The sequence below is a fragment of the Mugil cephalus genome, chromosome 1, assembly GCF_022458985.1.
Source record: "Mugil cephalus isolate CIBA_MC_2020 chromosome 1, CIBA_Mcephalus_1.1, whole genome shotgun sequence".
NCBI lineage: Eukaryota > Metazoa > Chordata > Actinopteri > Mugiliformes > Mugilidae > Mugil > Mugil cephalus.
The window spans coordinates 50,002,014-50,029,174 of record NC_061770.1 but is presented as its reverse complement, the minus strand read 5'-3'; the positions used below and the strand labels follow the sequence as shown (position 1 = coordinate 50,029,174).

Here is a 27,161-nt window from a genome sequence, read left to right as displayed (position 1 = left end):
GGCATTTTTGCGAAGTCTTTGCACTAGTTTGGCCAACATTTTACACCGTTGGCCAAACTACTGGTTGTGCTGAAATGGATGTCTGTATTTGAAATAGTTCTCATTGTTTCGATCTAATCCTTACACTAGTTTCCTCTTGTCTTTGTTTTTGACATTGTGCTGTCTCAAGTTTTGCACGCTTTCTATCAAATTTTGCATGACGTTTGTCTTGTTTTTGCACCCACTTTTGCCTTATTTGAATGCTTTTGTATGTCTTTTAACTGTATTGATGTTTCATATCTGTAAGGCTTTTACCAAACTTTGCACAATTTTGCCTTGTGATTTGCACCATTTTGACCATATCAGTAAATATTTCCGTGTGTTATTACTTTTGCACTATTCTAATCATTGCGCTACTTTTACCTCACTCTTTGCACTCCTTTTGTCTTGTCTTTGTCTTACACGCATTTATGATTTTTCTTTGGGCTGTTTTTTCTTGTCATTTTCATTCTTTCCATCGAAGCTTTGCATGAGTTTAGCCTTGCACAGTGTGTCCCTCATATGTTCTGGTTTTTACTCTTTATGTTGACTGCCTCTTTGGCATGATGTATACTAATGCTTTAATATCATTGATATTAACTCAAAAAACACCTTTTATTTTTTTAATTTGGTCCTGAATTTTCCAGTTTGGATTCTACTGGCAGGACGTTCAGAATTGCATTTTTTTATTGCGCTGATTAAAGATAATGTATTAACTTTTGACTTTAGTTTTTGACATATTTGTTGAAAATAATGTTTTTGCTTTTGGATTGTTATGCTGTGTTCTAATTTTTACTCTAGTTTGCCTTGTCTTTGCACTGTTTTGAATTGATGTTATTGCTTTTGCTTTCTGACCTTGTGCTATTTTTGCCTTGTCGTGTCATTTTCAGTCTGCCGTCTTTTTTTTTTTTTTTTTTTTTTTTTTACATTTCTTGTGTTTGCACTGCTGTTACATTGTCTTTGCAGTACATTTACCCAGCCTTTTTAACTATTTTCAACTTCTTTTTGCCTCATTTTCACCTGGTCCTTGCACTATTTTCAACTTCTTTTTGCATCACTTTTACCTGGTCTTTACACAGTTTTTACAATTTTCTTCATCAGTATCTTTGTATTGTCATTGCACAGTTTGAATAGACTTTTGCACTTTTTCTTATGTTGTCTATGGCATTTTTTTTTTAAATTATTTTGTCTTGTCATAGCACCATTTCACCTAGTGCACAATTTGGATTGAACAATTCTTGCCTTATAACAGTCAACAAAAATATGTGCACAAATTAAAATAAATAAATAAATAAAAATAGTAATCATCCCGTGTACTTGTACTGATACAGATGAACCGTGGCATTGGGCAGCTCTATTTCTAGTTAGCAACGGCCTTAACAGTAGCGCCAGTAACTCCAGTCAGCATCCAGTCCTCTGTGGCGTAACCTTTGACCCTTGCCTCCATCTCTCTGACTCTCTGTTTACCTCCATCTTATTTGCATAGCTGCTCGACCGGAGCGCGCTCTCGCCCCTGCGCGCCCCCGCCCTCACTCCGTCTCTCACTCAACTGCCTCGCGCTCGAGCCTCGCTCAAGAGTGACTCGTCGGCGTGAACTTCTCTAACGTCTGCCCTTTGGTGAGAAAAGAAGTTTTTTATGTATTCTTTTTTTTTTTTTTTTTTGGCTGCTTTGTGGACCTTAAACGCGACCGTGAGCCTCTCTCTGACAGCAATAAAGAGATGACGGAGGGGAGAAGCGATAAATACGCACAGGGAAGCGGTGACAAACGTCAAAAGTGACAGTGAGTTTGGACGTTGACACTGATAAACAATGAGGTAAGCGCATCTTATTAGTACTTTAACTTCTTTTCAACTATTTTACTTTTTTCAAAACGTGAACGAAAGACAAAAATATTTTAAACTAGGCTTATTATTATAAGTCAAGTCAGGCATATTAATAAGGTAAGAGTTTGTGCTGATTTATTTGAGGTACTGTGTTGTTCAGCTAATTTGCATATTATTTACGTTGCCTTTAAAGACGTGTTGCTGCACCACAGGCCGCTCTATCATTCATTTTTTCCCTCTTCTCTGGTAAGATTAGATTTCATTATTCACTATTAAACCGCATTGAAAACTCACGTAAATGCAATACGTACATTTAACAAGGTTCTTAAACTTGGGAGATATTTTCCACAAGCGGTAAAAAGAGATGGGGTCATGTTTTTGGTGTTCAAAGCACACAAATAAGGCTGAATCGGTCAATAAAATTAAAATTCCACCTTCAATTCAGCTAATTTTGGGGTTAAATCTCATTTTCGTCAGTGAGACTTTGGGAAGTTGACAATTTTTTTGCTTATTTCCCATATTTTACAGAAACAAATGGCATGCTAGGGGATTTGTTGACACGGTTTACCACAGATTCCTCAGTATTATTTTCTTTTCTTTAAAAAGCGGCAGATTTTATTTGTATAGTTGTACATGTAGATTTTGGCAACCTGGGTTGAGTTTGATCTCATGGTGCTTTGGAAAATCCCCTCTACTCTTTGGAAAGTATCTCACACACAAGCAGAACAGAGTAGTGAAACCAGCAGAGAGGGGGAAAAAGGACACCAGTGCAGCACCATTGCACGCAAGGAAGAACAATAAATGTACTGTCATCACCACATAGTCACAGAACTGCTTTGGCTCTAAAAGGAGCCAGAGTGTTGTTATTTCATGTGAAAGGATACGCAAAGTTGTTTCAACGGATAGGTCGATAAGGTTGAACGGCATGAATCAAATGAATTAGTGCATAATCCATGCACGACTTAAATCAGGAAACGGATTAAAAATACATTTTAATCCCACAATTTGGAGCAGACTAGGGTATGAGGAAGGCGGCGTTCTGCATGCTGATCAGGTACGGAGTGTTTTTTTTTTTTTTTCTGACAAAGTCAGTTGACGGGGAAGAAGAAGAAGAAAGCAGCCGAGAACCAGATCAGAATAAACCACTGAGCGTAGGTGGTGGCTGGAAAAAAAAATGTTGCTAATGTGCACAGGGTGCGTCACTCGCATGTCATTCCTGTACACACCTGAACGGTGTTATTGAGGAAGAGCCGGCAGCTAGACTAACAAGTTCTTTACCTAATGGGGAAATGACTGGAAGATGTCATTAAAATGGCATTAAAACCATGTGCAGGCACAAGTTGTAGCTCTCTTTGTTGGACTTCTTAGTCGAGACAGAGACAGTTACAAATCTGAATGTTCATACAGTATTTTGCTTTGTTTGCTCTTTTTTGATTGGGTTGTAACTTTTTTTTTGTTGGCAGGGAGCCTCCTCTTCTTCCTGCTGTGGATCTATGGTCTTCCAACGAGGTTACGCCGCGGTTTGATTGCAGATCTTTGGGACCTTAACAGTGTGAAGGCAGAAAGAACCATCTCACAGTACTGAAATCACAGGCGCTGGACTCTTCCTGGATTAGTATCACCGTTGCCGGACACTTTGAAGATCTCGGAGGACGCCTGACAAGGAAAACTATTAAAGTTTACTTTTCACGCTGACAGACAGCTGAAGGAAACGAAGGGACAAATTCATAGACTGTGAAAGGTCACCATGCCGGGCGAGGCCCAGCATTTTCAGGACAAGGGGATTGCTGGGGAAGAAGGACCAAAGGTGAACTTAATGCCGGACACTATTCTCGCCCCCGGTGAAGGAGAGGGCAAACACTCTGGAGGTAATGTCTTGGAGCTTCATGACTTAAGTCCCTTAAAACACTCTGAGGAGTCAGGACGCAGTGTTTCCGACATTCCCGTAGTGGTCGGTGTGGCAAAAACAGCGCAGGCCCCTGAACCTTCCAAGGCCAATCATTTGCTGAAGGGAACATGCGTTAGCTCGCAGAATACGGACCACGATGTCCCCGTCGGCTCGTCCACTGATAAGCTACAAAATGGCAGCAGGACTTTATCGCAAATGAGCAGTGATTCGGACTATGGCAGCTCAAAATCCATCCCGGGTTACGCTCACAGTAACGCCAGCACCAGCACCTTTGATCAAGAGTTATCTGAGCTCGATGTGAACTCACTGGAAAAGTTGAGCCCCATTTCTCCTGTCACTCAATCCGGATCTACCTTACGCACCCAGAAGAGTCCAAATCATGACGGGGGTGATTCCAGAGCAATCCCTCACCCTTCACTCGAAGTCAGCCGAGCTAGGAACGTCGTGGATGTCAGGTGGGATGGCGAGGACGTGGCGGATGACAGGAAGAGCACGCGGTCCAGGAAGAGTGTGAAAGAGGGGGTGTGCTGCTGCTACCAGGCCTTCCGCCGGGCTTTTCTTCAGTGTGTGGAGGAGACTCCGGCCATGCTGTCCGGACTGGTGCTGTCTTTGCTCTTCTGTGTGGCCATCATCACCCTCATTACAACAACTGGAAGGGTGAGGCACTGTTTGTGCGTGCATTTGTTTGTGCATTTGAGAGGCTCGTCTGTAAGAAAAGTAACAATTAGCTCCAACTTCATGTAAATGAGTGAAAACTTAGCAGTACCATCCAAGTTGGGTTTCTGACAGAGTCAAATTACAAAGAAACAGAAGAGAAAATGACACAGACTGTGTAACCTGTTCCTCCAAAATGTCATAACATTCCTGTGCTTTCTGAGAGACGCACAAGACTTCCCCCAAAGTGGAAAACAGTGTATAGGTCTTACCTGATTTCTAAAAAGACATATTTGACCCAAATTATATTTTGATGAACAAGGGAAACCTACAAAACGAACTAATTTATTTATGACCTGTGTAAGATATTAAAGACCAGCAGTAGAAGAAACATTTCTACCATCAAACAGACCTGGTAGTCAGGCTTAGTCAGGCTTAATCAGTAGAGCATGAGACCTTTAATCTCAGGGTTGTCTGTATCGAAACTCGTCACTAGTTTTGGGGGAACTGTACAATAGTAGTGAGAGAGGCAGCTTTGGGACCAAAGTGCCACAGTTTCACATTCCCCCATATCCAAGAGCAGCGAACCTGATCCCACCACTCCGAGCGTGCACACTATTGTGGGAATGAACGACTGGTGACAACAGTGAAAGTTGTGTACACAAAATGCTTGGTGTAAGTCACGAGAACACCACCGTTAGGCAGCTAGCGAAGTTAGTTAACAGCTGGCAAGGTCACGTCTGCGTACAAGGCGATTGCGATTATGAATGTTTTTCTCCTGAAAGTATCCACCATTTCTTAAAACGCATTTATATGTTGTCTAGCTTCACAGAAGTGAAATAGAGTTAGAATGTAGGGGGAGGTTGTGTTTAAGGCCTCCAGTAACTAGTCACACAATTTTTAAAGAACAAATTGCAGTCATACAGTGTTTCCCTCCCTCCCAGTGAATTTATAAATCAGTCACCAGGTTGAAAGTGGTACTAGAAAGTAGTATTTCACATAAAAAGGGTTAAAAGAAAAAACACTGGCTTCTGTTGGAAAAATACCTTTACATGGCAGGAGCAGATTAAAAACATTGCGTCTCCTATTTGAATGTCTCATGTCTGATGAATAAAAGCATTTTAATTTCATGCAGACAGGTGTGTTGTTGTGAATATAGTGAACAGCAGAGTCAGTTCAGGACAGCGTACGGTGAAGCTTTGCAAAAGCATCTGATCATGAATTTAATTATTTTAAGTTAACAGCTTTTTAACAGCCGGACCGACACAACGTTTATCTGGCTGCAAGAAAAATAAGAAAATGTCTAGGCTCGTTTTTAGTTTCCCTCTCTCATCTCTGCGCAGAACATCACCGTCCATGTTGGTGCCCTGTCGGTGGTTTGCGTGGTCCTCTGTCTGAACGCTGTCCTGCTCGTATGCCTGCCCTGGCTGGCCACGGTGAGGCGCTGCGGAGGAGCGCTGGCCCTCTCCGTCTGGGGGACGCTGTACATCATCGCCTTCGTCTTCATCTTCACCGGAGGGCCTGTCACAACGTGGGAACAGGTGAGAGGAATCCAGAAAACGCTTAGAGTTTCACTTGGTTGGAGTTTTATGTTCATCCTGAATCCTTCTCTTTTCTTTCCTCAGGTCGCGTTTTTCCTCTTCCTCTCTCTGAGTGTGTACACCGTGCTGCCTCTCTCTCTGTCCTGGGCCCTCATAGTCGGGATAGGAACCAGCCTTTCACACATCATCATTATCAGCGTCTACGTGCCCGTCACCAGGCCGGACACACCGGATCTAGCCGTGCAGGTAAAGACTCCTGCATCTGAACTCATGGTTTGACATTAAATCGCTCCATTGTCCTCGTGGAGGGTGCGTAATAATCTCAGTTAAGTTTCGCTGTTGGTGCCAGTAAATCCTGCATGTACTGTAAACACGGGCTTGAATTTGCAAATAACCTTCGGTTCTAGAGAGATGCAGTTTTTGCATTTGCTAAAATAAGTGTCCAAATTCAAATGTCGCATGTTGCCTCAGTCAGCCTGCACAGTGGCCTGTTGTACTTTGTCATGAGCTTGTCTTACTGCCACTGCCACAGGAAAAAATGTAAATCATCCTTATTACCTGATGCTCTTTTATAGAGAAGTCCAATTCGTGCAGTCGCGTGAGCGGCAGTCTGTCTTTGTGGCCTGCTAGGGGGGGTCATCATAAATAACCCGTCATCTCTTCTCCTTTCACCACAGCTGGTGGCCAATGCCGTGCTCTTCGTTTGCGTGAACTCATTCGGGGTTTTTCACCTGTGGACGACTGAGCACGACCTCAGGCTGTCCAACAGGAAGAGAGAGATGTTCAGTGCCATTCGCTCCAAGAAGGAGATAAGGAAATATCAGCAGGTTGAACCTCATTCTTATTAAACAACATTGATTTAATCTTTCTTGTCATCCATTCCATCTCAGCCTGTCAAATGAATCACGGTTTAGTTCGTCTGAAAACAAACATTTAGACAGAGTATGTGTCAGGAGGTTAGACGTAAGCAATTGTTTTGGTGTAAATATAATCTAAAATATTAAAAAATACATATTTTTAATGTGACTGTTTGTTCAAGTGGATATTCATACAGCAGCGCTGCTCTCTCCGGGCAGCTGCTCTAATAACCTCTGAATTTATACTGTGTAATCAGTGTGATTACAGGGCTCGGTTTGGTCTCTGTATGCTTTTCATGCTATTAGGCCAATAGATTAATCATTGACTTGTGTGAAGCCCTGCAGTGACAGAACAGGCAAACCCAAACGGACACTATTCACAGCAAGTAAACAAACCAATGCAACGTTATCCACGGGCTAAAAAACGCCACCAGAGGCTTCCGGGAGGCTTTCCATGGTCGCCCGTTTCTTTCGTGTCCTTCGTAAGGAACAAACCCGAACGCCTCAATCTCAGGACTCACTTCCATCCTTTATGTCTCCTTGGCAACAGGAGCAGCTCTTGTTGTCGGTGTTGCCACGGTACATTGCGGTGGAGCTGAAGACGGAGGTGATAAAGAGGTTGTCCAAGCCCGAGAGCGAGAAGGAGAATGAGTCGAAATTCCACAACTTTCACAGCCTTTACATACGGCAGCACAAAGACGTCAGGTGATGGTCACTTTCATAAAGATGCTTGTACCTTAGTCTCTCAGGTTTTCACTGATTTGCCACTTGGCTTAGGATCTGAAAGATTTACATTTGTCTCACATTTATTGTATTTATTTCAGCAGCACAGAGTGATTAATGCGTGTGTGGTATTTGTGTGTCTGTGATGGGCTCTTACAGCATCCTGTACGCAGACATCGTGGGCTTCACAAAGCTGGCGAGCACATGCTCCCCAGAGGAGCTGGTCGCCGTGCTCAACAAGCTTTTTGGCAAGTTCGACGACATTGCCAAGGTGAAAGCGCCGGCGCACACAGCTCAAAATGAACACGCGTCTTCACGAAGAAACTATTAACGCGCGAACTCTTTCCTCCTCCTCTGTAGGACAACGGCTGCCTTCGCATTAAGATCCTGGGCGACTGCTACTACTGCGTGTCTGGTCTACCTGATCCCATCCCCAACCACGCCAAGAACTGCGTTCAGATGGGCTTAGACATGTGCAGCGCCATCAGGTCGGTCTTAGCTGGGACTTAGTCGGTATTCTGGTTTCTATAGAAATGCGTTTTCATGAGGAACCTCTGCTCCCGGTTTCACAAGTTAGTTGTCTTGCTTTGCATTTGATAACATGCGCTCTGTCTGACTTCCTTATAACTCCTGTGACACACTTATTTTATCTACAACGGAAACTACTGTGTGTATAAAGTTCACAGTTATAAAACGTGGAACCACTGTAACCACCCTTTATATAAATGCCTTGCGACAGATGTGAACGGCACAGCTCCTATGAGGTCTACTCAGATTACAGCTGGACTTTATTTCTTCATCCAGAGAGTTCATACTCAGATGTGCCATGATTGTTTTTTAGTTTGACCATTCCAGAAAATAGTCAATAGTTTATTATCCCTGCTTAAAGTTTCCTTGAAGTGCAGAAAGATGAATGAGAAACAGATTTTCGTATCAGTGTTTCTTTACTTTCTTAACTAGTTTTACATCCGTATATCATCGTGTGTTTCCTAATTTGTTGTGTAGTTAGTTCCGTGGGGACAATTTAGACAGAAAACACAGAAAAAAGTGCAACACGTTTGTCTCTCAGGGATCTGCGGAAGGCGACCAGGGTTGAGATCAATATGCGAGTCGGCGTTCACACCGGCAACGTGCTCTCTGGCGTGATCGGCTTGCAGAAGTGGCAGTACGACGTGTGGTCACATGACGTCACTTTAGCCAATCACATGGAGTCTGGCGGTCTTCCAGGGTGAGTCTCACACATTCAGCTCAGAGATCTTTCAAATCCAAGTAGTTCCAGTAAAGAGATAAGTCAATAGATCCAGTTTTTAAAAGATATATATTTGTCTATTTTCATATTAATTCTACAAACAGGCGAGTTCATATCACAGAGGAGACGCTGCAACACTTGGATGGAGAATACCAAGTGGAAGAGGGGGACGGGGCGAGTAGGGATCCTCTTCTTAAAGGAAGAAAAACATACCTGGTGATTGACCCCCAAAAGAAAGACAGGATTTCCAACCAACTTAGACTGGTAGGTTTCTGCACGTGTGTGAGGAGCTGAAAAGATTTGGGAAATCGAGAGCTTTGGAAATCAAACTTTGGTCACATTTTAAGATAGATTTGTTCCTGTGTTAATTCCAGGCACCAGGAGAGAGGAGGCAGAGGGCGTCGGTCCGCATGTCTCTTTACCTCCAGTCTTGGGAAACCATCAACCCCTTCGCAGGCCTGAACAACCCTGACGCCACGCCCTCCAAGAACAGAGTCGTCCCCACCAATGTTGCCACGAACCACACGTCACAGGCGCCTGCTGTACGTACTCATGCTTCGTATTCATGATCTGTTTATCTAAGCACTGTACGTCACTTCTGTAGATTTCAGTCGTGAGTCTCAAAATGTGTTTGTGTGTTTTATTCAGGAAAGACTAACTTGCCAGGACAACCCCAACTGGTATGTACCACGAACCAGACACACAGTAAAATAAATCAACTACTATTGATCATGTAAGTAAAAATCTTGTAATTTACCTCAGTTGAGTTGAATGTGTTCTTGTTTTGCCCCAGTTTGGTTGTTGATAACGGTGTTAGAGGATCACTGGACACACTGGACACCTCGGTGTAAGTTTTATTCTGATTTTGCTTCTTTGTGCTCGACTTTGACGTTGACAAACGAAGCCAGAGATCTGATCACTGTCTTCATTCATTGTTCAGGAGAAGAGCAAAGAGGCTCAACTGTTTGACTCTGCTGTTCAACGACCTCAGCTTAGAGAGACAGGTACATAGACTCCCACCTCTAAGATGACAGCGATGTGCTTGTGCTGGATTTATACTCCAATCCTGCCACAGCATTAGGTACACCTGAGAAAACAAATGCAATTTCATTTAACTGTCCTGTACTAAACCCTCCTCCTAATGTTCAGTTGATGTCGAAAAAGTGTCAGAGAGGTGGTAATTCAACTGGATGATCGCTTTCAGAGGATGTAGTTTTGGTGCTGTTAAAATGTGCCGAATTAAAAACCAAGCATTTCTGTTATTTAGTCCACTGACTAAACTGGGTTTGTCAAAATAATAGAATCATGTGTCAGTACAACACAATACAATTAAAGAGCGTCCTCCAATATGAAAAGGAGTCAAGTTTTTTTCATTAGAATGCATTTGTTTTCACTCGTGTACCTAATGAACTGGCAGGTGAGTGCACATTTGTATCGATGACCAGTGTTGTCAGACTACATCTCGACTACAATTTGTTTTCCAGTTCCGCCTTTCTGAAGTGCACGGTTTGCACCACTCAGTGAGCTTCATCGCTTACATCTTCGTCACTCTCTTCACCGTCCAGATGCTGGTCTCTGAAAAGTGAGTCTGTCATATTCATGCATGTGACCAAACTTCACAGAAAAAACTAAGTCAAACTCTGCCTGTCACAAGCTTCATGTCAAGTCTCCTGCCAGCTCACAAACAGACATCTTCATTAGTTAAAGAGTCTGTGAAGTGTTTTATATATATATATATATATATATATATATATATATATATATATATATATATATATGTATGTGTGTGTGTGTGTGTGTATTTATACTGTTTCTGCTATGATTTTTTTGTAAATGTAAAGTGTCTTTGAGTACCTTTTAAAAGCGCTCTATAAATAAAACGTATTACTCTTATTATATTCTTCATTATATCCTTTCAGGAACTTTGCGTTGGCTGTGTCCTACAGTGCCACCTTCCCAGTGATGGTGCTGCTTCTGTCCATTTCTTTCACTGGATACCTGGAGGTAAACATACATGTGGTTTACTGTGCAGTAATGGTAAAATAGAAAACAAACAGTATTGCTCCGGTCGCATATAATCAGGATTAGTGGTACAAGTGACTGACACTGCACGAAAATCGTGCACCCCACCAACACATTCACCACGTCACATGTTGTTTACCCCACATGGAGCAGATTTATTCCAACCAGAGAGAAACAATTGGATTAAGGCTACTGAACAGATCAGTTTTGACAATATCAAACAATGTTAAATTCCTTGTGGTTGCATCAGTCTGTTCTGATCGGGCCGGTTACACGAGGACGCTTTCATTTTGTAGCTCTTTGTTAAATGCGTGCATGTTTTTGGTCTTCTCAGAAATGGCGCTCCAAGATGCCTCTGAGTGTCCAGTGGATATCCGGCCTGTCCCGCGGCCTCTCCACCAGGGCGGCGCTACGCCTGTTTGTGGTCACCCTCTGTGTGCTCCTCACCCTGCTCATGGCCATCTTAAACATTGTACGTTCCTTTTGCAGTTACTTCACCATCAAGTTTACCTTTTTGTTTTCATGTATTATGAAATTTAAATGTGTATTTTCTGTTATTCTCATTTATTTTTAGTATCTAACATGCGTCTTTGCTCCTTCCAGGTCTTCCTCCCAGGCACAAACTGCACCTCCTCACTCACCAACAGGACAGAGTTAGAGGGTCTCAGACTCTACACTGTGCCTGTGAGTGTGCTTATTCAGTCTTTTTAGTTTACTTAAATCTTAACTTTGCTGTTACTGAATTTCCTTCATAGGTTTTGTGTCGTGTTTGCTAACATGTCAGACTGACACTTGTCTCTAAATGCGCCTTCAGTACTACCTGTACTGCTGCCTGGTGGCCATGCTGGGAGTGATCGTGTTCATCAGGACCAGCTTGTCTGTGAAGGGGCTGTTGCTCACCCTGGCTGTGGTGGTCTACCTCGCCCTCTTCCTCCACGTTTACGCTCCCAGGTCCGAGTGCCTGGTTGCCCTCCTCTACAACGGCACCAAGTAAGTAGCACTGCGTAGGAAACAGTGTGCTGGGTTTTTTGATTGTTGAACCGTAAAAAGTGACAAAATTGAATCCAAACTTTCTCCTCAACCACAATGAAGACAAATTTTGTGAACACACTTAAGTATTTAACGTATTGGGAGACGTCCGGTTACGGTGCTTCAAAGTAAGTATTTGTATTGTTGTTAACTTTGGAGATTAGGCTTTTAAAGCACCACTAATTATGGAAAAACAAGACACCGCCCAAGTTAATCTGAGCAAATCTTCAAAGTAGGTGAACTGAAGAAGACTGCAGGATGAGTGGTGACATAAAGCCTTTGTTCGAGCTTTGCTTTTAGGATAGTGTGGATAAGCTTAAATCATCCACATGTTGCTAATGCTTTCTTTGTTCCAGCTAAACTACAGGTGTGTTCTATGTCACACTATTTTCAAAAGAAAAGTGCTCTAAGTGTTAATGCTGTCGACTCCAAACCAACAGTGTTTATTACTAAGTATAACAATATGTAGATAATTCATAGTAAATGTTGATCTGTTTATAATGTCACATGTCAGTGGGTGGGAGATATTAGGCAGTAAGTGAACATGTTATGATCAAATGGACAAGTGAAGGATCTGAGAGACTTTGACAAGGACCAGATTGTCACAGCTAGATAACTGGGTCAGAGAATCTCCACAACTGTAGCATCAATGTTATTCATTTCAGTGTGTGGTGGTTTTAATGTCCCGTCTACTGTAAAATGTTGAAACTTGTTAGGTGTCCACAGTTTCTGACAGACTCCCATTTATCCTGTAAAATAACACATTCACTCAGGACTCTCCAGTCTCCAGTCCCTGCGTTGCCCAGCCAAGGTGTCAGGTTTCCTGCCTTTTGTCCACCACTAAGAGTCCAGATTGTGAATCCTTGTCTGGAGTTTCAGATCACCATCATTAATTCAGCAGCTCTCTATAGACAGATGCCTCCCAGAGAACACAAGTCCCATTATCTTGGACCTACGAGATTCTCTTGTTTGAGGAAAAAGGTGGTGGAAGCTGCTTAGTGGTCCAGTAGTTTGCACAGAATAACTTTAAATATGTGTTTCATTACAGGCCTGGTGTGCTGAAGGACCCTCAAATCATGTCTGGAGTTTGGCTCGTCATTTTTTACATTGTGTGCCTCATACTTGCCAGACAGGTGTGTGTGTGTGTACAAATATTTTTTAACTGTCATTTAAAAGAATCATCTGAGTTCAGGGATGTTTGTGGGTATTTGAACTGTGCCTATGTTACTCTGTCAGGATGAGCTGGGCTGCCGTGTAGATTTCCTGCTAGAGCGTTGCTTCCAGACAGAAAGAGACGAGATGGAGACCATGGAGAACGTGAACAAGCTGCTCCTTCAGAATGTCCTGCCGCTCCATGTCGCCGCCTTGTTCATCGGAAAAACAGTTGGCAACCAAGTAAATACAAAAAAAAACACAGATGATTCATTACTGACTAATACATAGCGACAGTGCGTCTGTATAAACTACACTTTAATGTTTATGTTATTAGAAAGACTTGAACTGTTATATAATTTAATGATTATGTCATATTAGCATTATAAGATTTGTAGTTAGCGGTTATGTATGGTACTACACTGCCACCTGCTGGTTAGCTGATTTAATTTTGACATGAGGGGAGAAAAACAAAGGTGAGGCACATGGACTACTGCTGTTTACCAGTTACATGTGGCGGTGCATTTTAAATCTATTGTAAGTAATGTTCTGTTTATAATAGGCTGGCGTGTTTATTAGTGTACCATGTGACCTCCGGGTCTTAGCTATGAATAAAATTGCAGTTCATCCAGTGGCCACTTGAGGCCGGCTCCAAAAGGGAAAAAATCCCCACAGACCCCTTCGTCAAAAAGTCGAACTGCACATGACCCTCATGCCCATATTTGGAGTATCTAAGTGTGGGCAGAGTAAAGCACATCCAACATGGCGACCATAGGCTCCGCCCACTTCAGGCTTTATTTTCAGGTTCAGAATTCAATGGGTGATGTCATGATTTGTCTATAGTATAAACAGTCAGTTTTAAAGTGTACGTCTGCTGCACTGTGAGTTTACTACATGTTAGTAAGCTGCTATAATCACTGTGTTCACCACTTTGACGTGGTGAACGCTTACCCTGTAGTATGGAGTTGATATTTATGTTGATTGCATCTCATTTCAGAGGTTTTGACACTAAAGCAACTATAAAAAGATGTTTTCTACATATCTACACAAATTATATGAACAGCGTTGTCTTCTGAAATCTGACTGCAGGTTGGACTTGACTTTGTTTATCTCCCGTAACTCTCTTCCAGGACTTGTACAGTCAGTCATGCGACTGTGTGTGTGTGATGTTCGCATCCGTGCCCCAGTTCAAAGAGTTTTACAGCGAGAGCAGCGCCAACAGGGACGGCCTGGAGTGTTTGCGCTTCCTCAACGAAATCATTTCAGACTTCGATGAGGTATGAGGAAGGAAATCACTTAAATTAATCTCATTAACTGTCAGCATTGAGCGCTCAGGACATTTCATATCTGTCTACAGCTAAAATCTCAACCTTCTTGTATTTCATTCACACAGCTTCTGTCAAAGCCTAAATTCTCCTCAGTGGAGAAGATTAAGACCATCGGCAGCACATACATGGCCGCTGCAGGGCTGACACAGTCACCTGTTGATGAAACAAAGGTTTGTGCCCTTAGTAATGGTATGAATCATAAACAGACAGAGACATGCAAATCTCTCTGAAAGACAGTGTTTGAAATAAGTGTTTGTCAAGTCCTTATTCTTATCTAATTGATGAGCAAAATCATAGTGTGACCTCTGGCTCCCCCTACAGAAAGTAGAGATGTCCTACAGCCATGTTCGCTCCATGGTGGAGTTTGCCATCGCTCTGATGGCCAAACTGGAGCTCATCAACACACACTCCTTCAACAGCTTCAAACTCAGGATCGGTGAGTCTGTTCTACATGAATAATGGTAGAACGTAGTGTTTTCAAGAAAAATAGTACTAAATACAATAAAAATCTTAAATTTAAGACTAACTCTTCTCATTTTCTTGTCTCAACACTAAAAAGTATTCTATGGTTTATAAGTATACAACAGTTTTAATATGTTTGATAAAGAACTAAGGACTGCTGATCAAACCTCCCTAGGTGGCAATTTCAAGATTTATGATCCATCTTTATAAACATTTAATAATTCATCTTTGTTGTTTGCATGCAGGGATCAACCACGGCCCGGTGATTGCAGGTGTTATCGGAGCCCATAAACCTCAGTATGATATCTGGGGGAACTCTGTTAATGTGGCCAGCAGGATGGACAGCACAGGTGTGCTGGACAAGATACAGGTGAGCAAAAGAGATGCGTCAGGTACATGTGAAACACAACACGCACTGCATTAACAAGAGCACGCCTTAATTAATATAAGAAATCTAGAGGGAAATTAATGGGAGGTCAGTGGCTGTTGAAGAATAAACATTATCTATTCGAACATATAAACTCCTTTTTGTCTCAATTGTTGTGTGTGTGTTTTTAGGTGACGGAGGAGACGGCCCAGATGGTCCAGAGTGTGGGGTACAACGTCACTGTCAGAGGAGTAGTTTATGTGAAGGGCAAAGGAGAACTCACGACCTACTTCATTAATACGGATCAATCGTCTCCTCAGTTCTAATGGAGATGTCCTCTGCAGGCCTGGGCTTGTCGCGATGAAGCTAAACTGACACTACATGACTCATTCTGGTTTCCCCCTCAAAGAGAGAACACAATCAGTGGCGAGGACTTTAAATAGAACGTAACTGTATGTTCAAGCGGGCCTGCAGTCATTACGGACGCCTGCACTGACTCAGTGCCGAAACAGAGATAGGACACCTGTTAATCATTCACGTCTGGGAAACACTTCCTTTTGTCTTTGGATTGAGACACTAAATAAAATCCTGACTGGCAGCTGGATGCATGGACTCATATAAAGGGCCGACCATGTCGTGTTTCATATCACTGGGTTATTTGGAAAATATCTAATCTGAAATGTGCTGTTTTGGTACACTTAGTATGGCTAATCAAATGTAATGGCCAGTTACTAAACAATGCTGACATGGATTGTTTTATTTTGTAAGAAATACAGAACCAAAGATTATTTTTATGAATGATAATACAGACGTAGATTCTTAAATAAGAAATATGACAATCATTTTCTTATTTATAGGATTTTGTTTTAGGTTATTTCTGTTTTGCTTTTTGTTGTTTTTTCGCCCTGAGTCGCAAAAAAACAATGTAACTGTTTTAACTCAGCCTTGTCATTATGGATTGTATTTATACACAATATTCAATGTCTTTGTTATTTTGACTTGTCATTGAAGGAAACGCACAGTTGTTGATTCTACCACTGAATAACAGTGGGATAAGAAAATTCAAATGTGTTTAAAGATGCACAGCGTTGTAAAAGGCAATTTATTTTACTTCTGCTTTTATCTGGAATTTTTTTTTTTTAAGTTTACACGACTCTGCCTCATAAATATTACTCAAACAAAATAACCTGAAAAGGGAAGATCACACTTTGTACAAACTTCCCACAGCTCACTATATGATGAGTAAAATCACTCACTGCTGGAGCCAGAGACATTTACAGCAACTGTGTTGATACGAAGATGAACTTCTTTATCCGCTATGGCCCAAAACTGACATTAATCATGTAATGTCTCTCCATATATGTATAATGAAGGCGGGAAAAGTTATGATGCACATTTGACATTGCACTTTCTAATTGTTGTTTTTGTGTTTTTGAAGGAACTTCTCCATTACAGTACAATTTTGGTTGTGTACAGAATGTTTCTGTTGTGAATGATGTGCGACGACTATGAAGATGAAGTGTGAATGGAAAAAGAGGCTGACTGTAGTCACTACATGGAAATATTTTTCTATTCTATTTATAATGTGATAATAATAATTAAAAAAAAAAAAAAACTTCCACTCTTGTCTGCGTTGTTCATTGCATAAAATGTACTTTGATTACTGAGAGCTGTGGAATTTCCCTCTTGTTCCGGTAACACCCACAGACGCTGTGATTGGTTTAGATTCCTCACGCTTATTTTTTCTAACTTCTCATTGGCTGTTGTGTTGTCAATCAACCCGCTTCCTGCTTCACTGTGCGATTTGTTATTGAAGCCGAGCTCCTTTAAATGTGAGGGAAGAGGCTCAGGTCGGAGTTAATGAAGTTGGTGAGTTTGTAATGGGGGACCGTATTTAATGTCAAAGTTAACTGTGTGTTTATTTTGTTAGTAGACAATTGGTAGAGCTGTTACTTTTGCTCTTTTAACGGGTTTTCACCAACGAATTTAAGTTTAAGCGTGAATGAGTTTAAATGTGAACGTCATTTGACCGTCGTTACCTGGCCGTCAGTTGAGGTGAACGGACACTTTCCGGCACCCATTTAACTCGCCTTTTCTCTTTTATTTCATTTTATTTAGAAAAATGAAGGACTTAATTCCGCTGTGAACTAGCTACACACACGGACACCTTTAAGATGTCGGGGGCCCATGAGCAGAACAGGAAGCGCCGCCCCCCCAAAACATTCTTGATCTCGTCCGACATGAAGCTGCACGATCAGTTGGACGGTACCATTCTGTTAAAGCGGGGGTTCATCTGCCAGGAGCAGGATTCGGGCAAGAACAGGGGCGACTCTCTCTGGGTTAAGGTATTAATATTAATTTCCATTCCCAGTAAAGTTAACATACGGAGCTAGAAGCTGCCTTGGAGGATACAGAGACACTCTGATATCAGTTCACCAACTTTACTGTAAAAAAAAATGCACAAATGTAATTTTATAGACTATAAAATTGCTTTTATCAAAGTTTAGGGCAATCTAACCAACTGACATATGAGCTGGCATCCATGGCAAGAGGATGTTCAGATTGCTTTTTGATGCATCTCCTTAAATTATATTGCCTTGATCACTCATCTTAAAACATTTCTCCTGTCATGAGATGATCTCACTTTGGATGAGACCACCCTGACCGTTTCAAACAGTGGGAATATTTAGAATTAACTTAACTTGTCTCCTGTGTTTCTAATCCCTTCTGTCCTACTTCCTCCAACACAGTCGTCTTTGTCAGAACCGCCTTTGTTTTCCTGCAGGTGTTGGACAATAGCGAGATGGTGAAAATAGAGAGGAAGGTCCTCCTCGAAGTCCCATCTGACCTCATTGGCCTGCTGGAGCCCGTGCAGGATCCGGAGGCTCGATTAAGACTGCTATGTAAGTTCGCTGTCCTAGATATGCACGAATACGGGAAGTTCGGTCAAACGGCATGACTAGTTTGTACTATTTTTTACTTCTCCCGGTTAACTACCTGCATAGCACATAAACTTCACGGCTTCACCAAAGCATGTGTGTGTTGATTAAACCGCATTTGTGGTTTTCCTGCCTCTGTAGTGATGTTTTTATTTGTTTGTTTTTTCAGCCAACCCTAGGAAGCTGCAGCATCTGTCTTCTCTGCCTGCAGACGCGCCGCTGTGGGTCCAGGTGGGTCAGGCAGACGAGCTGGCAGAGGCCGAGCTCAAGTACATCGGGCCGCTGACCAGAGGGAGCAGCGCCGTGCTCTTTGGGGTTCAGCTCAAGGTAAACCATCTAATCAAATATTCAAAGCTCAGTCAGGAGTTTGATATTAAGTATAACTCAAATACAACGCATTTCAAGAAGCAAATTAATAGAAACAAGGGCCTCGGTACCATTCAGTTGAGCCACATGTGCAACAAACTGCTGCTTCCATCGCGGTCATACAGTTGAATCAACAGCTCTCTGGTATTTTAATCAGCTTCTGAATGCCACAACCTTGATGAAGCTAGAATTCCAGCAGCACTGGAGCTCTGCCCCTTTCCCGTTCACCCCGTACACCTCAGACTTCAGCTGCAGCTGCAGCACAGAGTCATGTCATACGCAGAGGTTCTCAGACAACACTTCAGTTGTGGTGTATCAGTGATGGATAAGAATCTGGTCTCATGATGCAGAGCAAACCCTCCGATTAATACAGTTAAAACCGAAGAGATGATAGTGGATTTCTGAAAGGTCGAGGCCCCGCCTGCAGCCTGTAACCATCAACAGAGAATGTTTAGGTTTTCTCAGACCTATAAGTAGCTGGGTCTACAGCTGGATCACAAACTGGACTGGTCGGCTAACATAGACTCGGCAAACAAAAAACACACTGTAAATACTCAGGCTAACCACCTGCTTGTTCATCCGCCTTGCGAGGAAACAACTTCATAACAGCTGGTGGCAGAATTCGTCAGTCAAAAGAGCAAACAGGAAGAGGTACTGTTAGCTGGGAGGCTAGGAAGCCAGGGAGAGCTGCAAGCCATTGTACAGAGCCGGCCTCTCCTGAATCCTGCCGATCAGCTGGTCCACAGTTCATTCATTCTAGAGGATCGTGTTCCACGACGCTTTCTGTTTGACCTCCGTTTGACGCTCTGTTTGCTTTCATCACTTCTGTTCTTGTGCACTGGTTGGCTGTTCTGGTCTGCCAGTCAGACGGAGCTCTGCGGCTGGTTTCTTCCGCCGCACATTCAGCAGACTGAACTGTCTGAAAAGCTGGGGGCAGGGGTCCAGCTGGGTGGAATAGTGTGGGAAACTTCACCGCCAGCTCAGGGGCCGGAGAATGGCCGCCCTTACAATGACTTGGCATCTTCTCAGCTAAAAGGACGATGCGCACAGTACTCTCCCTGTTCATTACCGAACGCCGACAGAATTAGCCGCTAACTCGTCACATGGTGGAACTATTAGAAGCTGAGGACCTAGCGGCCTAATGAGAGACAAAGTAGAATCTCTTGGAGTCGTGGCTAATTCAGTGCTGATGCTGTAGTTTGCTAACATGTCGGCTGCTGTTTTAATGTGGCAAGGAGGAGAAGTGGTGTCCTATCCCTTGCCGGGTGTTTGCAAAGCAGACATTGTAGTGTCTGTAACTGCTCGTCTGCTCCTCCTCCTCCTCCAGGGCTCAGCGGCGGGTAAAGGAGTCGGTAACGGCTCGTATAAGGGCCACCGGCACTTCACCTGCCCCGACGCCTGCGCCCTCTTCGTCCCGGCCAGTCACATCAGGCTGCGCCACTGGTCCCGCGGCAACGGCTCCGACGCACACGAGCGACCCCGAGACCGAGACCAGCACCACCACCGAAGCAGCAGCAACAATCACTCCGTGAACGGGAACCATGGCAACAACGACCAGCGTCTCCATCACCATCAGCAGCAGCAGCAGCAGCAGCATCACCACCACCAGCCACAACATTACCAGCAGCAGCAACAGCAGCAGTATCATCAGCAGCCACAGCCTCAGCAGCAGTTGCAGCAGCAGCTGCAGCAACAGCTGCAGCACAGTCGTCACATTAGTTTCCTCCAGCATCATCCCAGTAGCCCGACTCAGCCACACGCTTTTGGCATCCTCCCGCGAACAGCAGAGTCGACACCTCACAACCAGGCACTGGTCCGAGGCCCCGCTTCCCCTCCACCGTTCCATATCGGGCAGCGGGTGTGTTTCCACATGGACGACGGCATCTGTGCTGGGGAGGTTCGCTTCTGTGGTTTCCTGCCGGGTCGCTCCTCCACAGGGATATATGTCGGAGTCCTTCTGGTCAGTTTGTTTGTTTTTTTTTTGTGATTCAGCTTCTTCGTGTGTTCCTAATCCGCCCTCGTGTTTATTTATGTGATCTTTCGATTCAGTCCATGCGTCTTCTCACTTTGCAGGACACTCCCGTCGGGAAATGGGACGGTGTCTACAAAGGAGAGAAGCTCTGCCACATTCCTTCGCTCCATTATGGACTCCTGTTGCCAGTCACCAAGGTTTTCCTGGGTATAGAAAGTCGTTACATTGACAGCATTAGATTTCCACTCACTTTAACCTCTGACCTTTGCCACATTAGATTTTAATCGCTAGTTTAAAAAGGATTTTCCCCATTGAGGAAAAAAAAAAGAATGATGGTGAACAAACACATTTTGCTCCAGTATTTTTCCAAGATTATCAGACTGAAACGTGTTTTCCGTGTCCTCAGAACCAGAATCCCAGCGACTTAGGCTTCCTCCTCCCAAATCCATCCTGAAGGCACAGGCGCCTCCCGTCACCAAACCAGTCCCAATATCACCTCCTCCTCTGTCGGCTCCCAAGACCGCCCTGATCCCCCCTGCCAAATCTGCACTCAAGCCCCCTCCCCTTCCTCCGCCGAAGCCTCAGAAGCTCCTGCCTCCTCTGCCGCCACCCAAGCCCCAAGGCCCGGCCTCGCCCGCTGCCACCGAGCAGCCGCAGCACAACATCGACATCCACGGCCCGCCATCGCCTCTGAGGTCTCCAGATAGCGCCGAAGACGCGGAGGAGAACGAGGACCTGGAGGTGGGCTCCATGGTGGAAGTGAACGACCCGCCTCTGTTCGGGGTCATCCGCTGGATTGGACGGATCAGTGGCATTTCAGTGCCAGTGGCCGGGATAGAGCTGGTGAGGACGGACTCTGGACGATATGTTTTTATGCTAGCACCGCGGATCCTCTCTCATATACACCTTTTATTTTATGGACGGACAGATGGCGAATACTGATGACAACTAAATCTGGTATCACCGTTTTCTGATGCTGTTAATGTCTAATTTAGATTATTGAAATAATCTTAAACTAACACTAAATGCTTATCACTCTATTATAGACAAGTAATGTATTAGTTTATGGTGCATATGTCTACCTTTAGACAGGGTAAACAACATGGGACTAACTACTGGTCTATTGTAGTTTACTCTTAAAGTTTGTAAATTTGTGCTTGTGTTAATAGTTTACAGGAACTCGCCACTTTCTTATGATTTCTGTTACCAGATGTGTATCATCAGTCAACTTTTGTAAACATCACTGATGAAATACAAACCCGTTGTGTGTGTGTGTGTGTGTGTGTGTGTGCGTGTGTGCGTGTGTGCGTGTGTGCGTGCGTGTGTGTGTGTGTCAGGACCAGGAGCTGTCTGCAGGAACAGACGGCAGTTACCTCGGCGAACGTCACTTCCGTTGCCCGGCCAACAAGGGGCTGTTCGTCAAGCTTCGCAACTGCAGAAGGGACTCCAGGTTCCCCGCCCCCGAGACGCCCGTCAATCAGGTGGAGCGATGCAACTCCATAGGTGGGAAAATACTGTCTGCTTGGACACTTTCATTCAAGATGGAACCACGTTTTTTTTTTTTTTTTTATGCTGCTGCCCCTCTCCTCCACTCCTCTGCTGCAGCTGAAGGTGCTCTCAGGTTTTAGGTTGACTTCTGTCCTCTGTGTGTTTGTGGCTGTCAGCCTTTGCAGAGTGGGGCAGCGAGCGTGTGGAGGAGCACACGCCTCCCGTGGAGGGGGACGAGGCCAGAGACCTCTACCAGGGCTGGAAGAGGGGCATCCAGGGCCACCTGAACTCCTGCTACCTGGACGCTACGCTGTTCAGGTGAAGTCTGATAGATGTTTTCCTTCAGTCTCTCCTGGTTATACATTATACATAGCTTTATTTGTGTAAGGTGGACATTATGATTGCTCACTGATACATTTATGTATATAATAGTAAGATGAGAGAAGATAATCCATATTCTGTGATAACCTTTGGTGACTGAAGACATCATGAAAGAAGGGACCAGGTTCTATTATTTTATTTATATTCTGCTGTTTTATTGACTGGCTGAAGAGTTAAGCTCCGTTCAGTTCAGTTACTCTACACTCACAATACTAACAACACACGTACCAACTGGCTGCTAAGTGTTAAGCGTCTGCTGTTCGTGGGAGGATGCCCAAACATGTGGTTGATTGATGCGTCATCGAAGGCAGCTCAGCTTTTATTTATAGTGCGCCGAGTGTCGGCCATCTTTACGAAGGTGTAGATCAGCGTCCTCCACCAGGAGTGTCACCACAGCATCACAGCGCTGCTGTTTGGCTGCTCATTGAATCGCTCTGTGTGCGTTTCAGCCTGTTCTCCTGCTGCAGCTCAGCAGACTGGGTGCTGTTTTGGCCGTCTGACCCTGAACCTGAACAAAGCTCCGGTCAGGCTCAGGACCTGCTGCGCTGCGAGATAGTCAACCCACTGAGGAGGTGTGTGTGTCTTTTGTCTCGTTTCTTAATCTCATTCTCTCTCAACTCACAACTCACAACCATTGTTTAACCAGGTTTGCCCCATTGAGATGGAAGGTTCTGTTTTACAAGGGAGACCTGGCCAAGATAGAAGCAAACAACAAATAAATTCATTACAGAAGAACACACTTAATTAGAAACATTTGCATACACAAAGTCTGGACTTCACTGTTTTCATCACAGCTTTGAATTTAGTCTCAGGTATGAGGTTTCACAGATGCAGTCCTGACTGAAGCTTATTCCAAACATCTGGTGCCTAAAATAGTAATAGGGCAGCAATTCTACTTAAATATTTACCACCCACCGTTTTTATTTATTCCAAACGGGCCTTAAATGGATATTATTCAAGTTCGTAATGCTCTTATCAACATGGGAGTGGACTGATATGACTGCTACTGTCCAGAATGTTCTCTACAATAACTTTAAAGGTTCTGCTAATAAAAAAAAAGAAGAAGAAAAATACTTCTATGCTGTAAACTATCAGTGTTCTGCCTTTGATGAGAAGGAAGTGGAGGCTCTGTATCAGCTGTGTGAAAAGACTCAGTGGTGTTAACCCTTTATGGTTCACATCATGAAATCACTGAGGAAAACATTATTTGTGATGTTTGTCAAATAGGACAGCATAATAATATCAGTAAAAATGTCATGATTTTTAGATTTATTTCTTTATCTATAACAAGTTTGTTGCCTCAAGGCAACACTGTGCCACAATGGATACGTTGGAGTATTTGATGTTGTCAAACAGGAAGAAGAAATATATTGTGTTTCTGTCAATTCCTTAAATTTCATCAGTTTCTTCCTCCAAGCACCTAAACAAACACGTAAATAGCAGTAAATAACACTGACCACGTTGTGACAATACAGTGTTCTGCTACCTCTTATAGATCACGTAAATACGTTTAGTACAGTCTTGACTATCAATCAGTCGCTGCAACATACATTTGATCCAACTTACTCATATAAGTTGTGATGCCCAAATCAGAACTGAAATCGAAACATAGGTGTAAATGTGTTGTGCAGTTTTTGGTGTCGGAGACATTCTGAAGTCTTTTTTCTCCTGGTGTGTTTGGAGGTACGGCTACGTGTGTGCCAGCAAGACCATGGCCCTGAGGCGACTTCTGGAAGCTGCCAACAGCGAGGGCGGCTTCACCAACCAGGAGAAAGGTTTGTGTTCCTTTGCCCTCTCTCAGCCCTCTGCTGGTGCACACGCCACGAGTGGCGTTGATGAGTGTGAGGAATGCTGTCATGCTGCTCTCGCTCTGTCTGCCAGATCCTGAGGAGTTCCTCAACAAGCTTTTCCAGCTGCTCCGAGTGGATCCGCTCCTCAAGATCAGGTAACCTCACTGCCCCCTTTGTGTCCCTGATGCAGGACAGTTGTTGAGTTTCCTCACGCAGCTATTCTCTTCTTTGAGACCCGCAGTCCAGATCAAACCATTATGGAGACTTTAGGTTTATTTAGTTAAACTGAAGTTGATTTCACAAATAAAAGTAAAAGTACTCTCTCTGTTCTTTCAGGTCAATGACTCAGCAGCCTCAGGAGTGCCACCTGTATCAGCTCTTCCCTCCTGCTCTCCCCTCGTCACCCACCTCACCTTTACCCCAATCTCCACTGAACTCCCCCATCCCCCTGTCCTCGCCGTCGCCCAGTCGCATGAGGGTCGCCAGCGTCCAGGCCCTGCTGGAGACCTCCTTCCTCCACGCTGGCCTCAAGTTTGTCGAGGTAAAAAACGTCACAGCAAATCAAATCCCAGCTCGTTGTTAAATCACATCACGTGTATCGATCCACCTCCTCTAGGCTCCCTCCTGTCTCTTGCTGCTCATGCCAAGGTTTGGGAAGGACTTCAAAATGTTTGACGCCATCTTGCCCACTCTGAGCCTGGACATCACAGACCTGCTGGATGACAGTAAGGAAGTTTATAAGGACTTTTTACGCACATCAGATGAATACAGATCTGGTTTAGCTTTTTTTTTTTTTGATAACCTGCTCGCTCCGTCTTTGTCTCGTTGCAGCTCTGAGACAGTGCAGTATCTGTCAGGCTGTGGCTGAGTGGGAGTGTCTGCAATGCTATGAAGACGTGGACATCACTCCAGGACAACTTAAACAGTACTGTCAAACCTGCAACACACAGGTAGACGATTCATACTCTGGAATCTGTTAGCTTTTATCGGCCACGACTTTCATGTGCTCTGTCGCACTCATTGTTGACATCAACTTTGTGTCTAGACTCAGGAGGTTGATTAGAAATTTCTGTTAAATTCCCTGTAATACTTGTCCAGCTGACAGGCACCAATAGTGGAAAGTGACAGAAATATCCCTCAGAATGTGGAGGAGACCAAAAATGGAGCTATTAATCAACTAGCCAGTAACATGACCACTGTAAATGCTACTAGGACTATTAGGACTAGCTTAAAACACTAATTTTTCTTCAGCCCTCCATCATGTCACCTGATGTTTACCCCATGTGGGGCAACCGTTTCAGAAAGAATGGACCAGCGAGAGAGAAATAATCGAATTAAGTGTTTCCATGGTTACTTGGAGCTGATGTTGTTCTATTGAATCTAAGATTTACACATGCCCTTCACATCTAATCTGTTGTGACTGAGGTGGATACATGAGGCATTTTATTGTGATTATTGGTGGGATATCAGAGTCTGTGTAAGCGCAGCCCGTGCGTCGTATTTGACCATCTTTCCAATCCATCATCAGGTCCACAGTCATAGGAAGCGAGCGTCCCACAGTCCTGTGAAGATAGGCGTTCCTGGTGGACCGTGGACAGGCCCACTTCACTGCACACGCCAGCGAATGTCCCTCTTTGCTGTGACATGTATCGAGACCAGCCATTACGTCAGCTTTGTCAAGAACGGACCCCTCTCCACTGACTGGCTGTTTTTTGACAGCATGGCCGACCGGGAAGGTAACAGAAAAAGTCTCCGCTAACATGGGTTGGAGCAAATGTCAAAATCAAACTCCGTTAAAGATTCCGTTTGTCTGCACCGTCTCAACCAGGTGGAGAGAATGGCTTCAACATCCCCCAGGTGAAGGCCTGTCCTGAGGTGGGACGCTACCTCAGCCTGTCGGAGGACGAGCTGAGCAGAGTTGACTCCACGTCCTTACGGGAGTCGGCCCGCCGCCTGCTCTGCGACTCCTACATGTGTCTTTACCACAGCCCTGAGCTCAGCCTCTACAAGTGACTGAAAACTGTGCAGACATTTTGTCCTCAGGTTCCTTGACCAGCATTTATTTATCACTTCACCCAGTAGAATATGAAATGTTCACAGAGCCTCTTGACGTGTGACATGTTCATCTTCTTGGGCCTTGTTTACACTTTAGCAGTTAAATGGAGTCTGCGTTAGAGGGGCATTGAATGGTAGTAAGTTCAGAACGGCTGTAAGTGTCCTAGAAGGTTATTTCTGATGCTTGGCTCTCTCCATTAAATACAGTTCACAAAAACTGCAGTATTTACACACCTCTAATGTGCCTTATGATCAAATATGCACAGGCCGTAGATTATCTTTAGATAAGATATTGTGCACTCCTTTCCTACGCTGCTGCAAACCTTAGCACACTGTACAGAACCACTGTGCCTATAACATGTGTACACTGTACTGTTCAGTTTGCACTGCTTCCTTTACATGTCAATGTGTGTATATAATAGCTTAAAATGCCTTAAACTGACAGTAAAGTTGCACACAGATGTTTCAACATTTATATTGCTTACGGGTTGTTTAATTTAATACAAAAAATGGAATCAAAGTCACAGATAATAAAAACTATGATTCACTTCCTGTTTTTATTTATGTCTCTTTATTGTGAATCCAAACGTCACTCTAAATGACATAGAATAGAATGTGTAAAATATAATAAAATAAAAGATCTGTACCAATAATGGTAAGTTATAGCACAGGTGCCTAAAAAAATAATCCTTCATAATGCAGTGTTATTATGCTGTGTTTTTTCCAATCATTTCTCACTCAAAAGTTCTTTTAGAAATAAAACATATTTTAATACAGTAAACATGAACATATTTAGTATTGATAATATTTAATATGTTTATTTCTGTTTTCTTTTTGAGTGCAACACAGGCTACGATACACAGTGTGATAAACTATTCAGTATTTATTTTGGTTTATGAAGACGTAACTGCATCATCACTGTTCATTTTTACACATTCACACAACATGATATAGATAATCTACATTTTTGCTTATTGACAAAATACTTTTCATTTATTTTATTTCGGAAAATGGAGTGAATGATGTGATATCCAC

The 27,161-nt window shown here is 43.5% G+C and overlaps 2 protein-coding genes across 3 annotated transcripts; both read left to right on the top strand.

The window, feature by feature from the left end:
• The first annotated feature begins 712 nt into the window (after positions 1–712).
• On the top strand, positions 713–16,754 carry LOC124998620 (adenylate cyclase type 4-like). The gene is made up of 26 exons (XM_047573044.1): positions 713–1,833; positions 3,306–4,408; positions 5,749–5,946; positions 6,031–6,192; positions 6,624–6,773; positions 7,354–7,508; positions 7,686–7,797; positions 7,887–8,014; positions 8,596–8,754; positions 8,880–9,039; positions 9,150–9,317; positions 9,424–9,455; positions 9,569–9,622; positions 9,716–9,779; positions 10,260–10,357; positions 10,695–10,779; positions 11,132–11,269; positions 11,401–11,481; positions 11,612–11,787; positions 12,875–12,959; positions 13,063–13,221; positions 14,109–14,255; positions 14,372–14,476; positions 14,628–14,742; positions 15,014–15,138; positions 15,327–16,754. The coding sequence occupies exons 2-26, from the start codon at positions 3,590–3,592 to the stop codon at positions 15,459–15,461; spliced, it is 3,810 nt and encodes a 1,269-aa protein (XP_047429000.1). The 5' UTR covers positions 713–1,833; positions 3,306–3,589; the 3' UTR covers positions 15,462–16,754.
• A 157-nt stretch (positions 16,755–16,911) lies between these two features.
• si:cabz01101003.1 (ubiquitin carboxyl-terminal hydrolase CYLD) lies at positions 16,912–26,673 on the top strand. 2 transcript variants are annotated; one of them, XM_047568060.1, is made up of 17 exons: positions 16,912–17,004; positions 17,254–17,480; positions 17,921–18,038; positions 18,244–18,401; positions 19,768–20,400; positions 20,514–20,619; positions 20,819–21,255; positions 21,750–21,915; positions 22,077–22,218; positions 22,731–22,853; positions 23,965–24,056; positions 24,163–24,226; positions 24,408–24,612; positions 24,688–24,796; positions 24,903–25,021; positions 25,600–25,807; positions 25,900–26,673. In XM_047568060.1, the coding sequence occupies exons 2-17, from the start codon at positions 17,310–17,312 to the stop codon at positions 26,082–26,084; spliced, it is 3,036 nt and encodes a 1,011-aa protein (XP_047424016.1). In that variant the 5' UTR covers positions 16,912–17,004; positions 17,254–17,309; the 3' UTR covers positions 26,085–26,673. The 2 variants fall into 2 exon arrangements, with proteins under 2 accessions (XP_047424016.1, XP_047424026.1); XM_047568070.1 differs by lacking the exon at positions 16,912–17,004 and having other exon boundaries at positions 17,332–17,480; positions 17,886–18,038.
• Positions 26,674–27,161: the final 488 nt, after the last annotated feature.

Coding starts and splice junctions, on each gene's coding strand:
- LOC124998620 (XM_047573044.1), top strand. CDS start 3,590: ATGCCGGGCGAGGCCCAGCATTTTCAGGACAAGGGGATTGCTGGGGAA. Junction 8,015..8,595: donor GACATGTGCAGCGCCATCAG/GTCGGTCTTAGC, acceptor TTTGTCTCTCAG/GGATCTGCGGAAGGCGACCA. Junction 14,743..15,013: donor CAGCTTCAAACTCAGGATCG/GTGAGTCTGTTC, acceptor GTTTGCATGCAG/GGATCAACCACGGCCCGGTG.
- si:cabz01101003.1 (XM_047568060.1), top strand. CDS start 17,310: ATGTCGGGGGCCCATGAGCAGAACAGGAAGCGCCGCCCCCCCAAAACA. Junction 20,620..20,818: donor AGTCACCAAGGTTTTCCTGG/GTATAGAAAGTC, acceptor CCGTGTCCTCAG/AACCAGAATCCCAGCGACTT. Junction 24,057..24,162: donor CTTCACCAACCAGGAGAAAG/GTTTGTGTTCCT, acceptor TCTGTCTGCCAG/ATCCTGAGGAGTTCCTCAAC.